Source organism: Hippoglossus hippoglossus, chromosome 24 (genome assembly GCF_009819705.1).
Source record: "Hippoglossus hippoglossus isolate fHipHip1 chromosome 24, fHipHip1.pri, whole genome shotgun sequence".
Taxonomy (NCBI): domain Eukaryota; kingdom Metazoa; phylum Chordata; class Actinopteri; order Pleuronectiformes; family Pleuronectidae; genus Hippoglossus; species Hippoglossus hippoglossus.
The window spans coordinates 6,111,023-6,125,710 of record NC_047174.1 but is presented as its reverse complement, the minus strand read 5'-3'; the positions used below and the strand labels follow the sequence as shown (position 1 = coordinate 6,125,710).

The 14,688-nt window shown below is 39.7% G+C and overlaps 1 protein-coding gene across 1 annotated transcript; it reads right to left on the bottom strand.

Annotated features, from left to right (window-relative positions):
- Positions 1 to 6,933: 6,933 nt before the first annotated feature.
- On the bottom strand, positions 6,934 to 12,464 carry slc35f6 (solute carrier family 35 member F6). Its single transcript, XM_034580173.1, has 6 exons — positions 12,222 to 12,464; positions 9,618 to 9,690; positions 9,109 to 9,280; positions 8,543 to 8,758; positions 8,343 to 8,453; positions 6,934 to 7,596 (listed from the first exon to the last, which is right to left on the bottom strand). Exons 1-6 carry the CDS (start codon positions 12,296 to 12,298, stop codon positions 7,109 to 7,111), a joined length of 1,137 nt encoding a protein of 378 aa, XP_034436064.1. The 5' UTR covers positions 12,299 to 12,464; the 3' UTR covers positions 6,934 to 7,108.
- Positions 12,465 to 14,688: the final 2,224 nt, after the last annotated feature.

Below are 14,688 nucleotides of genomic sequence, written 5' to 3'. Positions count from 1 at the left end.
CAGCTTTTTAAAATATATACGTTCTTGCTTTGAAACCTGCAGCATCAGTCCAGCTGTGTTAAACACATCTGAAACTTTCCTCTGACGTCGACCTATTAAAACCATTTTAAACGCATAGGTCTGAAAATTGAATATTGTAAAAAAGGCACATTTCGATGCTCTAATCACCTGTAAAAACTGAATTATTACTTTTGCAGCCACGAGTCCTGCTGGATACTGTTCTTCACCTTTATTTCCAGTTTCCAGACCCAGTCCTCTGTGGAGCTGTAGAAATGGTGGTGAGTGGGACTCCTGCCCAGTGCCAGTGATTCCTGCCTCTGGTTCAGCCACTGGAGGAGTCGAACCAGTTTTCAGCAACAGAAAATACACAGTCAATCTTAATACTTAAAAAAAATGTGATGCTCTTTCTCTGATACAGCAGCATATTAATATTTCTAAGGGAAATATATAGTATTTAACGTGTTTTTTTCCCAGTATATTGTCCCTTTGTAAAGTAGCATCGTCATACACAACAACACAGTGATGAAAGTATATTTATTGAAGTACAATATTTAAATACAATTCTGAGGTACTACTTTATGTTATTCTATACTTCTCCTCCATCTTAATGGGAAACACTGTGCTTTTCACTCCAGTACGTTTATATGACAGCCAGTTACCACTTGCTTTTCAGGTTAAAACTTTACATGAACAAAACATATGGTGATCTTATAAAATATGATGCATCGTTAAAGATTGAACCGGTGTTTCCTAAGTAATCTTTTTGGCTCGTGATCAGTCTGTAGCTGGGGATCATCGTTATTCATGAGGCTGCAGCAGTTTCTTTAAACGCTTCATTTGATTAACAATATTTCACACAAAAGCCAAACTTAATCGATCAAAAAGCCAAATATAAGTGTTAATTTGTTTTGTTCTCATTATACATCTCATGACCTCTTGGATTGATTTTGTGACCCCTCGAAAAGGCCCAAGCCCTTGGTTCGGGAACCAGGGACTTTTTTCAGCAAAAGAATTACTTATATTTTGATATTTAAAGTACATTTAGCTCCAACTATGTTTGAGTTCATGGTTTCAAAGTATCTCTACATTGTGTGGATTGTACTTTTAATTAGAAGGAATCCAACTAAACATCAAATATTTCCTTTTAAAAGGTTTTATAAGAGAAAAAACTTAAATTCTGTTGTGGAAGAAAAGTGTTTTTCCATTCATGATTAACAGTGCACTGCCTATTAAAGACAATGATAAATGACTAATTGAGTAAAACATCTTAATGACTGATCAGTCAGAGGAGTCGACTGCTGGGAAGCTAATCAGACACATGAAAACAACAAGCGTTTATGAGGCTCATGCTCACTGTGGATAAACACAAAGCACCGCTGCTGGGCACTGGTGACTACCTGCAGGTTTAAAGCGTCCGACTCAGCCTATTGTTGTCGCCTGATTGCTGCCTGTGTGTTTTTCAGGAAGTCTTATCAGGCGGAGGAAAACTGAATGAGCCCCTCAAACTGCGGCTCTGCTGGATCTGAGGCCTCTGAACGAGAATGAAATGATTTCCATTATTACACCCAGAATGATTGCTCCCCTCTGAAAGGCTCCAGCTTCGGGGCCAGAATTACTATTTCTGGCAATGTTTGCCTCAGGAAGGAACTTTCGCAGATTTAATGGGACCTGGGCCATTGTACACAGCCTTCTGTATGGCACGCTGCCATCAGTTCCACCGAGAGGAGGGAGAGAGAAAAAAAGAACTGAGGGATGTGTCTAAAGTCAATTCAAAACAAGACCGGCCCGTTTATGTGACCCTGAACACATCCAATATATCTCACACACTGAACTCGCTCCGAGGTTGAGATGAACTCAGACGCTGTTTCATTTGCTCGCAGGAGGCTGAACAGTGTCTGTGCATGTTCTTTCTTAATCAAACACGACAAACGCCTTTGTTCCGTGTGTTCTCGTCTTAGCTCACACGACGGAAGAAGTTTACAGTACAAATTGTGCCTTTAAGTTAAAGTGTAGACATGTGAAAAATGTACTTTAACGATAGTAAGTCGAGGTAAATCCTCCCCTGAAGGTGTTGTATCATTATATGTTTTATTATTCAATCATTGTTACTGTGAGATGAAGGAAACGCTCGTTTGCTGTAGTTGGTCAAAGTGGAGTTAAGTTTCACAGTTTTATTGATATATGCTGTTTGTTTAACTGATCATATTGTCTGTATTTTAGATGAGATAAGATAAGATAACATAAGATAAGATAAAATACCATAAGATAAATTAGACAGAAGAAAAATATAGCCAATATATTATTTGTGCAAAATAAGTAAGCTATGAATAAATGATAAATAAAGTAAGAAGGAGCAAATGAAGTTTATAATGAAAGTTCAAACAGTAACAACCATGTGAAGTCATTAAATGTAGAAGCGGCTCCCCCCGGTGACTGAATCTTTTCACCTCTCCTTGTCATATTTTCCCAAAGCTACGTTTTCATTTTAATGAGGGTTTTAATGAAATTGATTTACAGAAAAACAATAGAAACAACTTTTTATTTAATGAAACGGAAAGATGAGAGATGGGTGAATATACTTTTAGTTTTAATAAACATCTCAATTATCATAATTAAGTAAAAATATCAAATACAATAGGTCAGTGATTATCGTTGCATGTGTTTATAAGGATGAATATGTGAGAATGAGAGTTTTCTTTTTATTGTTTTATGGCAGAACAGAACAAAATGCAAATCAATTCATCTTTAACTAATTTTTCTATTAATAATTCCAGCTTCTCCAATTGATCACAGTCTGTTTATTTGCAAATAATTTGATCTGGAAATAAACCACCTCATATTAAGGTCTTTTGTATTCGTTGATTAAATCACATTGAGCCACTGACGTTTACTTTTCTCTGCAGCCTCAGTGACTGCAACAGCCACGTCCATATTGAAGAGAGAAGAATAATCTAATACACAATCATGACCATGGAAAAACGACTTTAACTCCTAAAATCAAAAGTTATGTTGAGTTTATTATTATTTTTAAGGCTTTGAAGAAACATGTGGTTATATTATTGCTCTAATGTAAATCTTGTCTTCGCAAACAATGAATCTATTGATAAACCAGCAGAGAGCAGTTGTATTTGATTCCTTTACAGAACAGGGTTGAATTTTGCAGCTTTTTTATCTAAAATGTCTCCAGAGTCTCAGATGATATGAATGAACGAGTGAGGAGAATAAATCCCATTAGTGTCTCCTGCTTCCTTTTGTGGTAGTGGCTCTCCAGCTCTTTGCTCTGCACAGTCCCAGTTTGAATTATCAAGTGGTCATTAGCAGGACAGTAGAGTAGTAGACTAATCACACTCAGGCTGGGCTGCCCTCTGCTGTAAACACCCTGAGGAGCTGCTGCTTTAATAATGGAAACTCTTCAATGTGAAGGCGACTCAGTGCATTTGAACTAAAGAGGAATAAAGAAAAAAAACCTCATCAGTTTACATTAAAACAGTTTTAAGTCGCCTCTCGTGCACGCAGCGGTTCAGGCTCCTCTCTGCAGCTCCGGTGTGCACACGTACAGGCACGGTTAAATCACCGAGGCTAAATACTGCAGGAGACTAATGGAAACACCGAAGGTCATGATAACAAAGCATGAGGACCTGATGCTGCTGCGCAGGAGGAAGCCGAGCTGACACGAGGAGCAGAGAGACATGTTGGAAATATTGTGCAAGTGCAATAAGAGACAGTCTCTGCACTTATTGTTTATTGTGTCCGATAATAACTGAATAGTTATTGGGCGAGGAAAAAAAAAAAAAAACTATGCAGAACATCTTGATTTAGGATGATTATCTAGTTTAATTTCTAAATTACACAAAGACTTTTCTGCAGATGCATTGAGGACAGGGTTTCTGATGCAGATTTAAGATTTAAAATGGAAGCGTTGCTGCAGATATGAGGGTGTGATGCAAAGCAGATCATCTCGGCCTGCAGCTCTGATGCTGCACATCGCAGCCAGAATCTTGCAGGGAGCTTTTTAACGCAGCGGTGGAAAAATAAGACGGGGAAAACAATTCATCAGCCGAGAGCAGCAGAATTTATACAGCGGTGAGGTCTGATTTAATCCATCACGTTTTATGTAAAAAAAACAACAACCTATCCAGCTGTCCATCCATCTACCCAGCTTCCTATCTCTCTATCTATCTATTTTAGATCAGTGTGTCCCAGGGGAGGACAGAGTCAGATCTCATGGGGACCATTTTGTCTGTCCAGCTACTGGAAATGTTTTTCCATACTGTCCCTGGAGCCTCTTTTATTCTGGTATGATATTATTTATTTATTAATTTATCTATCTATACACAATCCAACTGCTCTATCAAACTTAGGCTATTATTACATTTAAAAATATTTGCTGTTGTGTTCGTTTTTTTTAGGTTTTAAATTTACTGAAAAACTGAAAAATAGTTAATTTAAATAGGTTTATTTACAATACAGATATTCTGTTTTATCACTGTGACTGTTCTGTGGACAACATATTGTGATGTCTTCTTTTTTTGACCTCAGTTCCTTGACAGAGCAGCAGCTCAGAACCAAAACCATCCGCACAGTGAGGAGCTGATGTTCTCTGCTGTTATTTAACAAGACGCTGCCATCTAGAGGTCAACGGAGGATTTACTGCTCAGAATGACTGAAAAAGTAGACTAAATAACTAAATAAATTCAGATTTCTATCTTTTAATTAATTCCTCCAATCTGCATGCAGAGTTTTGTTACTCTGCACGTAATTAAATTATTCAACGTCAAACTGTGTTTAACTGCTCTTCACAGTAAATAAAAGTATATGAACATTAAGCATATGAACTGTTTTTGCTCACTCTCATAATTAAATACTATCGAAACAAAACATTTACATAGTAAACATTAAAAAAGAATCTACTAAAACCTTAAAAAACTAAATAATATGTACTTTTGATTAAAATTTTAGTTATAACTTTACACTATAATCCAACATGACATAAGTTGTAGTCTTGTATATCTTTATTTGAAACTTTTACTGCTCTACACAGGCCTAGTGAAAAAAATATGAATAATGTAAAACTCTATGATAACTAATAGTTGCTGGTTAATAAATAAATGACGTTAATGTTGGCTTTTAATATCTTCATGTAGCTAATTGACATATAACCGTGTGTGTGTGTGTGTGTGTGTGTGTGTGTGTGTGTGTGTGTGTGTGTGTGTGTGTGTGTGTGGTCAATTCCCACATTTACCTCCATCCTGTTCCTGGAGGTGGACGGGGTCGTGTGTACACATCTCAGGGGACTCCTGGGTTTAACCTTCGACCTCCATTAAAGTGTGAGAGCGCTCTTCGGGGAGGATGTGGAGTTCGACTCAGGAAGTGAAGGCAGGTGTCAGCTGCTGGTGTTGGTGACATCGGACCCTTCCACTGACCATTCACTTTTTTTCCCCCTGAACTTCAGCGTCGAACCTCTGGAACATTTTCACTGAAAATGTGTCTGAATTTTCCCTTGAAACAAAGCAACTGAAACTTTGCTGCTTTGCTTTGAAAGATATTTGGCAAATTTCCACATTGTTGGACGGTTACAGGATTATTTTATCGCTCATTAAGATCAGTGTACATTCAACCTATATACATTTAGAAAATATTGTTTATTTTATGTTTATATCGTCAAAACTGCATTTCTATTTGCACTATTTTTTGTATCTGTTGTTTTAAATAATAGATACATTTTTACTCACTAATCATTTAGTATATCAAATCTCATAATATGCTTTAAAGAAAAAAAAGGCCCCCATGACCTCTGAGATAAAAAAATTGTCCAGATAACATCCTAAAACCTAAAGATATAAAATATTAAAAGATATAACACATTTAGTTTGTTTTAAAAAATGTAATGATTTAAAAGGAGAAAATGAAATTATTATATTGCTTTTGCCCACGTTTTTTTACATTATCTTCACACATCTACTGACTGTGATCTCCTGCAGGTGAACACAGACCTGAGTAAAAATACCACTGTACCATTCAATAAGTGATTTAATGTGACAGTTCCCTTTTTTCCTTATTGAACATTACAGCCAATGTCTCCGACCATGGAAGAGAGAAGCAGGATTTACAAGAACAAGTGCAGATCCCGAGGTGTCGAAGGATCAAATATACAGTTACAGTTATTCTCTCACATTCTGTAAATCAGCTGAACTGAGATTTTAAAAAGTGGTTCTGCAGTTTGGTAACTTTTCTCTCTAGTGCCTCTGCAGTGAAATGGCAATGACAATTTTTTTTTGGCACACTTCTACTGCACAATCAGCAACATTCAAAATAAAAATTCTTATTACAGATCAAAAAACATATACAATTTGCATTGTGGACCATTTCAGCAGATATTGAGTCGACATCAGAAACGACATGATACTGAAATCAGCTTAAAACGTCTGAATGGTCATAGTTGAATTGTCAATTGTCAGTAATTTTTTGTGCTTTAGTGATGTAGGTCTAAAAACACATACAAATCAGTCAGTTCAAGTTTAAAAAAATTTAAACAAGGGAGCAAATGTGGATACTGGCTTTAAATTATCTTTTCAAATTATGGTTTCTGATAGAGACATAAAAAATGAATCTCTAAATTAAAAGAATCCCTAAAAACCCATATTAACATATAAAAGCTTGTTCAGACGACCCTCTCTATCGTCTAGTTAGCATTTAGGGAAATGTATTTATTCTATTACTTAGCTGATGACACTCTTTTGTCTGTATGAAGGTACCGTTAGTTTAGCTTAACTGTTTCCACTCTTTGTGCTATGCTAACCTAAGCTAAGCCAAGCTAAGCTCGTATTTTTTCCCAGGCTCATATTTAACCAATAGAGTGAGAGTGGCTATAAAACCTCTCATTTAACACTCGACAAGAGAATAAGTGCATTTCCCCAAAATGTTGTTTTTAAAAAATGTTTCCAAACCCTGATATATTACAGCAAAGTGTGAGGTCAGTTGAAATCTGAGGTGTGAAAAGAAACCCATTTAAAAAAAGACTCTACCTGACAGCGCTCATGAAAGGTGCAGTGTCTTTAGAGAGAGACTCCGGTCCGCTGTGCCGAGCGTGTCGACCATAAACAAGTCTTCAGCTCTCGTCACCACCCTCCACCGTGCCGTCGTTCACCAGTCTCTCTCTTTCTCCTGGGCTGCTCTCCTCAGCCACGCTCAAAAGGCCAGCGCAGCACGGTATCCTGGCCAGCAGGGGTCGGTGCAGTCCGTTGTAGAGCCCCGTGCCCAGCAGCAGGACCAAGAAGCCCAGGACCTGAAGGCCCTGGAAGTGCTCCCAGCCCAGCGCCAGGCTCACCACCCAGATGACCAGCGTGCGCAGGCTGTCCAGCACCATGCGGGTGGTGGCGCTGATCTCTTTGGTGACGCTGATGCCGGCGAAGTTGAAGAAGGCGATGCTGACCGTGTTGCCCAGCAGAGCCAATATGATGAGGGGCTGGTGTCCGATCTGGCAGAAGGCGTCCAGCGCGTCCTCCAGCACCTGCCGAGAGTTGTTGCTGAAGTCGCCCACATGGATGAAATACATGGGGATGAGCAGCAGCGACAGGACGAAGAAACCAAAGAAACCTGGAAACAGAAAACCAAGTTTAATCTGACCTGTAGATCCCAAACTAGTTGACTTGTAACCCCTTAAATTCATCCTGGAATCTTATCTTGTAATAATACAAGATAGGTCCTTTAATATATAAGACTGGCTCTGGAAAACAGATGAAATTTAGCCTATACAGCTAAGTCTGGCTCATTTTCAGTATGTGACCAGTCAAACCAAACAGTCGTTAATCTTCCATATTCCAAGTTTAACTGTAAAAAACTATTCACGAGACAAAAGTAAAAAATAAGGAAAGTCTTAAAAATAAGTACTACATATTTTTGAGTTTTCTGTCTTCCTCTTCAACCCCCTTTTACTAAAGCGCAATATAATGCAAAGGACAGACATTCAATAAAAAACGGTCTCAGAAGAATGAAATTGGCACAGAAAATATCAAAAAGTAAAAATAACTGTAGATATTATATAAAATATTTTTTTACACTGGAGAAAGTTTCTGTATTTGTCCCTCGGCACTACTCTTTTACATCTACGTCACTGTCAATTTTCAGGATATTCCAAAGTTCAGTCACATCCATAAAAATCTATCTGTAGCTATTTGTCAGCATGTGACAGGTGTCCTCTGGGGGAATTGATCTGTTGTCAGTTAACATTGACAAGTCAGGACTTTGGCTCGTGCTACTTCCACCATCAACAGGCTTAGAGCGAATAAAGTTCCTGTTGGCACTAAATGTCACAAGTAACGGCAGATGGACATCGTCTGTACCTTCAGTACCGACAGCACGAAGGGGATGGACGTCGTGTTTGTAGACAAACTTCTCCTCCAGGACCATCTGCACTGCGACGATGATCTGAGCCATGATGATCAGAAGGTCTCCTGTAGCGCCGAAGAGAAGTGGGGTATATTTCAGACAAGAAGTACTTACACTGTTAATTACAATGTACTTATATAGAAAAACATTTTACCTGTGATGACCTCACTGAGTTTGTGCTCGTCGTCTCTGTGGCCGCTGAAGAAGTCGGAGAGGCCCACGATCACCAGGCCCAGGATGGTGATGGAGATGCCGAGCCACTGGCTGGTCGCCAGGCGACGCCCCAGGAAAGCCACAGAGAGCAGACCGGTGAATATGATGACGGCTCCGCGCAGCATCTGGAAGCTGGAGGCGCTCGTCATGTTGAGTGCTGGAAAACACATACAAGTTTTTTCATTGGACACATACCTAAAAGGACATCGGAGGAATTGATAAGTGCAGCGGATTCATTTCTGCATTTGTGAAGATGTTTTTCTGTCCATAGACAAACAATTCACATTGTTCAATATTGATGAAAGCTGCAAAACAAAAGTGATACTTTGATAACTTTGTTATTTTGGACCTAATCGTCTTTCTTCCTGACGAAAGGCTTCTTCAAACAAACACATAATCTTTACTGTTTGGCTGCATCGATGGAAGTCATTACATTTGACCTTTGACGGGAAGAACAGATCAGGATGTGAGATTTGAAAAGATCCTGTTCAGCTTGTGCTCACTTACCAACATACATGATGGAGGTGGCCGTCATGTCGCACATGGCGGGGGGGAAGAAGAGGAGAGGGTTGAAGCTCTGCCCCGGGTTTACCTTGGGCTCTGGTCTGCGTCTGTCATGGCAAAGTACGAGGTAGAAGACGGCCAGACAGCTGAACTCACCCAGGAACATACCCACCGCCTGGACGCGTGGAGCGGGACAGACAGAGATGGACGGGAAACAGATATTAAACAATCACTGATTAGATTTTACTTTTGCCACAAGAGTGGGCAAAAATATATTTTTTTCCAAAGAGGGGCAGCCGTGCTTTACACTTTAGAAAAGTTTCATATGCATTATTACAAGTTATAAGTTATTTAGATAGTTGCACTCGAGCACAAAGACTAAATGTGCATATCTGTTGTCTCTGCTTCATAGGGATCGTTTGACACATAGAAACGTGAACACATTTTTAATATATAAATACTTAAGGTTAAATACTCGGATGTCTTTGTCCAGTGTGGTGACTTTACTGTACCTGTACAAACGGGTGACGGAATCGATGATCGGGGTCATCGTGGCAACCCTTCGCCGAGAACAAATCAGCCCACCTGTCGGACAGAAAGAAGTTATTGCAGTTCAGTTATAGATATACATTTTATCAGAAGTCAACCACACTGAAGGCACTACAAAGGAAAGAGGTTTGCTGTAAAAAGAGTTTATGAATTGGTAACTATTAGGACGTCAATGAATTATTTGAGACATTTAAAAAAAGCTTGACAATTGATGTTAACCCTTACATATCAAGTTCGGATTGTGCTGGTCACTAAAAACAAGCAAATTGTATACATCACCTTGGTGACAGATTAAACAAGACTAACAGTTACGTTGAAAAAACTTTTTGCAGCCCGACATCACTTTCTGCCTCTGCTCGATTTATTTTTGTCACTTATTTCAGCATGTTTAAAAAAAAAAAGATGATGTGGGTGTAGAGTTGAGTTTAGCTTTGCAGCAGATCCCTTTCTTATTTTCTATTCTGTGTTCTACCAGCGGAGGATTTCCTCTTTTCTCACCGAGCACACTGAGGGAACATTTGTTTCCCTGTGACCTCAAATAAAACACTAAAGAGTCAATTTGATAAAGAAACGTGTGTCACTTGTCAAGTTAATGCATAACCCGTGGGCTTTTACAGTGAGTCAGTCAGCATGAGGCAGCGTGACGGGCATGTGAGCTTCCTGTCTGCTCCAAAAGGCACGACAGGCGAAATGTTTTGAAAAGCTGCTGACACGGCACGTTCTTCACACACAACAACTTCTGAGCTCATCAATAGTCTGAGGAAACTTGAGTGGGTTTGTTGCTGACTGATCCAAATCTGCTCCGACTCTCCTCTTTATTCGTGGTCAAGGCACGTGTCTGGTTCAGTGGCGTTACACGGGTGCACGGCTGCGTGAAGAGAAAGAGGGAACCAGCACCAACACTATCAACCTACGTGTTGTGACTGATTGGAGCTGAAGAGCCAGCGAGGCAGCGCCGTAACGAGGCTGGTTTCAGGTGGCCGCCGCGAAACTGTACCTGCTAAGTAGCTGTGCTCGTCTGTGTGGAACATGACACAGCTTGTTTTGTCCGACACACTGACACCAATAATACCTCCACACTGTGATTCATTGCACTTTTGTTAAACTGACAAAAAGGGAAAGAGAAGTGTGTCTCAGACAACGGAGAGCTGACTTGACACATTATTAGAGAAGTAAAGATACTGAATTTCTTGCGTGACAGAAAATTGCCAACCTTGTGACAACGAGACTTATGTCATTCAATAAAAAAACGAATCATCATCTATATTGATAATTGAAAGACATTTAGTCATATATCAAGAAGAAAATACAAAATATTCCCTGGATCCAGTTACATAAACATGAAGATATTCAGTTTGATAGAATTGCACATTGTATATCTTTGGGTTTAGGACTATCAATCGATCAAAGAAATATATTTATCCAAAGGGAGATTAATGAAGTTTCAGTCCTAAAAAAAAAACTTCACACTTTCAGAGTTTTCTAAGGTTTTCAAATGTGGGTATTTTCTGCTTTCCCCTCTTGTACATCACTCGATCAATCAATAAATCTGATTTTATTTGTATAGCCCATATTCACGAATCACAATTTGTCTCATAGGGCGTGACAACGTGCGACATCCTCATTGTGAAGTGAATATATTTAGGCTTGGCTCTGCTGGTTGGTTCATGTGAGCGGCCTGAGGACCTTTCACACTGTTTTCTGTTAATTTAGAATAACTATACACCAGCTGAAGAAGTATACTTCAATGGGTAACACAAAAACATTACCCTTTAACAATTGTGTTGATATAACTTGTGACTTTAATTCAAACAAACTTAACTAAAGTATGTTTGAAGTTGGTAAACAATTGTCTTTAATCAGTGTGTAACGACTTGTGTTTTTGGGCCTAAAATGATTAGTGACCGAGCAGAACATGTATTTTAAGAAACATAACTAATGACCGACTCTCAGTTGAACGTCACTGTATCCAAACAGTCACTGGAAATTGATTTGCTGGACGGATTAAACCAAAATATATCTGCAGACGTCTCCGTCTTAGACCAGATGATAATGAAAGTGTAGCTGCAGCCCATTGTTATCTGCATCTATGATTACTCAACAGCACATTAGTCACATCCCATTAAAACCAGTTTGTTGTTCCCACAGCCACTGAACCAGGTTGAATCTGCTGTGACATCGAGCCTCAGCTGAGACACACACAGTCTGTTAACAGCAGCTTCCTGGTCACAATCTCATATTGAAAATCACTTAGCTTCCATTGATAAGATGTTGTTTATAGCAGCAGCTTGTTGTTTACCTGCTACTGTCGCATGCTAGCTGCTGCAGCTCACGTACAAATGAATGAAAAACATGCTAACACAACAAAAGGCTAAAGAAACAGACCTCTTCCGTTATTGAGCTAAAACACGGAGCAGCCATTTAGCTTGTTGTTTGCTAACATTCCCCCCCCCCAACTCTTCGCGTTGTTTAGCTCCTTGCTACAGTTGATGCACTTGAACTACAAACACATGACACCAGTGGTGGGGGGGAAACACCCCCACACACACATGATTAAATACACTCACTTTGCAGATAATGTGTTGATCGATCCAGTTGTGAGCATCAGTCCCGCAAGGAACAGCTGGTATTTAGTCCAGGCCATGGCGGGGACGAGTGAGTGAGTGGTGGGTGGGTGGGGGGGGGGGACAGACGACCAGCGAGCTGTTCCTCTGCTTGTCCTGTTTGTCTCACACCGACCCGGGTTGTTGTTTCTCTCTAGGTCTCTTCTCTCCGTGCGATCCGCTGTGTCTGTAAACGCCACATGACAACAACTCGCAGTCAGCTGACCCACGTGCTGCCTTCACGCTCCGTCGGAAATGACGCGACGCGGCGCGGCCCAACCAAAAGCTAGGAGCGAGTGAGGAAATGAGATAAGAGCACAAGGTGTTTGTTTAAAGATCTGAAAGATTTAGGTGAAAAGGATATATTGGCAGAAAATGAATACAAAATAAACCTTGTGATGTTTTCACGTGTTTCATTTAAATTGTATGATTTGTTGTTGTCTTTACCCCAGAATCATCCCTTTACATTTATATCGGGAGTGAATCCTCTCTACGGAGGCCGCCATGTTTTTTTCAGTAGCCCAAACAGGACAAACTAAACACATGTTTAGTTTTTATGACAACTGAAGGCTGCCACAAGTTCTTCTTCTTATTTGGAAGGGGAGTGTGAGGTGAGGGGTGTTCAGCTGCTACATGCAACCTCACCACTAGATGTCACTAAAGTCTACACACAGAACCTTTAAAAGAAGACAATGGATGTATGTGGTTTTAATTTGTTATATACGTGAGTGTAATTAAATTGAATGAATTCAACCCTCTCATCCCAGTTGTTAGACATTATTATTATATTACCCAGTAAAGGCAAGTTTATTTATGCAGCAAATTTCCACAACAAGGCAATTCAAAGTGCTTTACATAAAATGTAGAAAGTCACCATGACAAATTTTAAAAGCAACATAAGACAATACAAAAAAGAAGCATTTAAAAATCCATTGAAATGAGGGACATGAAAAAAGACAGTGGCAAAGAGGCAAGTCTTCAGCATTGATTTAAAAGTACTAAGAGTTACATCACACCTGCAATTTTCTTGGAGTTTGTTCCACATAAAAACTGCTTCTCCATGTTTAGTTTGTTTAGAGTCAGCAATTTACGAGGGGCTGTGAAGGTAACACGGCAGGCCCCACGGATGAACAACAGGTGGCGACAAAGACCAGATCTGAACCATCCTCATGTGAACGTGGGACCTCGGTGCATTTCCCCCCTCTGTGGCCTCACTTTGCTTATAATGAGAACATGCTCTTCATTTCCCCTGAGGATGCTGCCCATTACATACTCTGCATGCTAGTGTGGCTATAGAAGTGTGGTGGTAACACTCAATGAGGCAAGGAACCCATGTTTACGTGGCAAATTATTAACTTTTAGGAGTTGATAGGCCAAAGGTCAAGGTCAAGGTCAAGAAAAATATGGTCAGAAAAACACATTCTAGGACATCTCCATAAACAATGGTGCTCCAGAGACCACCTGAAGCTCATATTAACCAGAGAATTGGTCCACATCACATTACGTCATATGATAGGTGACGTCATGAAGAAGTCAGAAAATGAATTCATGCATTCAGTGTAAAAATGCATTTTTCCATGTATCTCGTGCATCCATAAACACGACCTGAAGCCAGATGGAAAACTATTCTATGATCTGGTTCGGATTTGGTTGGAATGACATCATCATGACGTCACTATGGAGTCAGAAAAAAGACGATTTCATGATGACATCGTTGGAAACCTACATATAAAAGGTAAAAATCACAAATAGATCACATTTCTAGCTAAATTGAGGATATTAGGTTATTCCAGGTTAAACCTTCTGTGCCATACAATCACAAGATACCTGTGATGCCTGCGGTGTGACTACCTTTATATCACATTCTCTTTATAACTCTCTGCAGAACTAAGCACATCAACATTAGGATACTACACACAGACTTTCTTTGCTGCAGTGTGAGCTATTCTCCTGGTTCCACTGGTGCTAAGTGGCATTTTGGTGACTTCACAGACAGCTGATAGGAGCGAGGAAAAAGTCATCTGCTCGGCGACTCTTCTTGAAATGCCTCCTCTCCTCTGTCACTGCAGACGGCAGTAAAAAAACCTTTTGGCTCCCACCACTTAACATTTAGCTACAGCTGCTCCAATGCTGTCATGACTGCAAAAAAAACAACCTTGGACTTGTTCTTGTGACTAGACTCATATGTATCTGTCTTGTAGAATTAGGGCATATACCTGTGGTGAATCTACATTGGAATTAGGCTGGTGTAATAATATCACTGCGGTGGGACAGAAGCCAGACATGTCAAATTCTTTCATCAAACTTTTTTGACTACTCTGGATGGTTAGAGCAGAATCAAAGCATCTATCTTTTCATAAACAGCAACAACACATTTCTGGCCAATATGTGTCAAGATATCTGGATCCAGTATATATACATATAAATATAT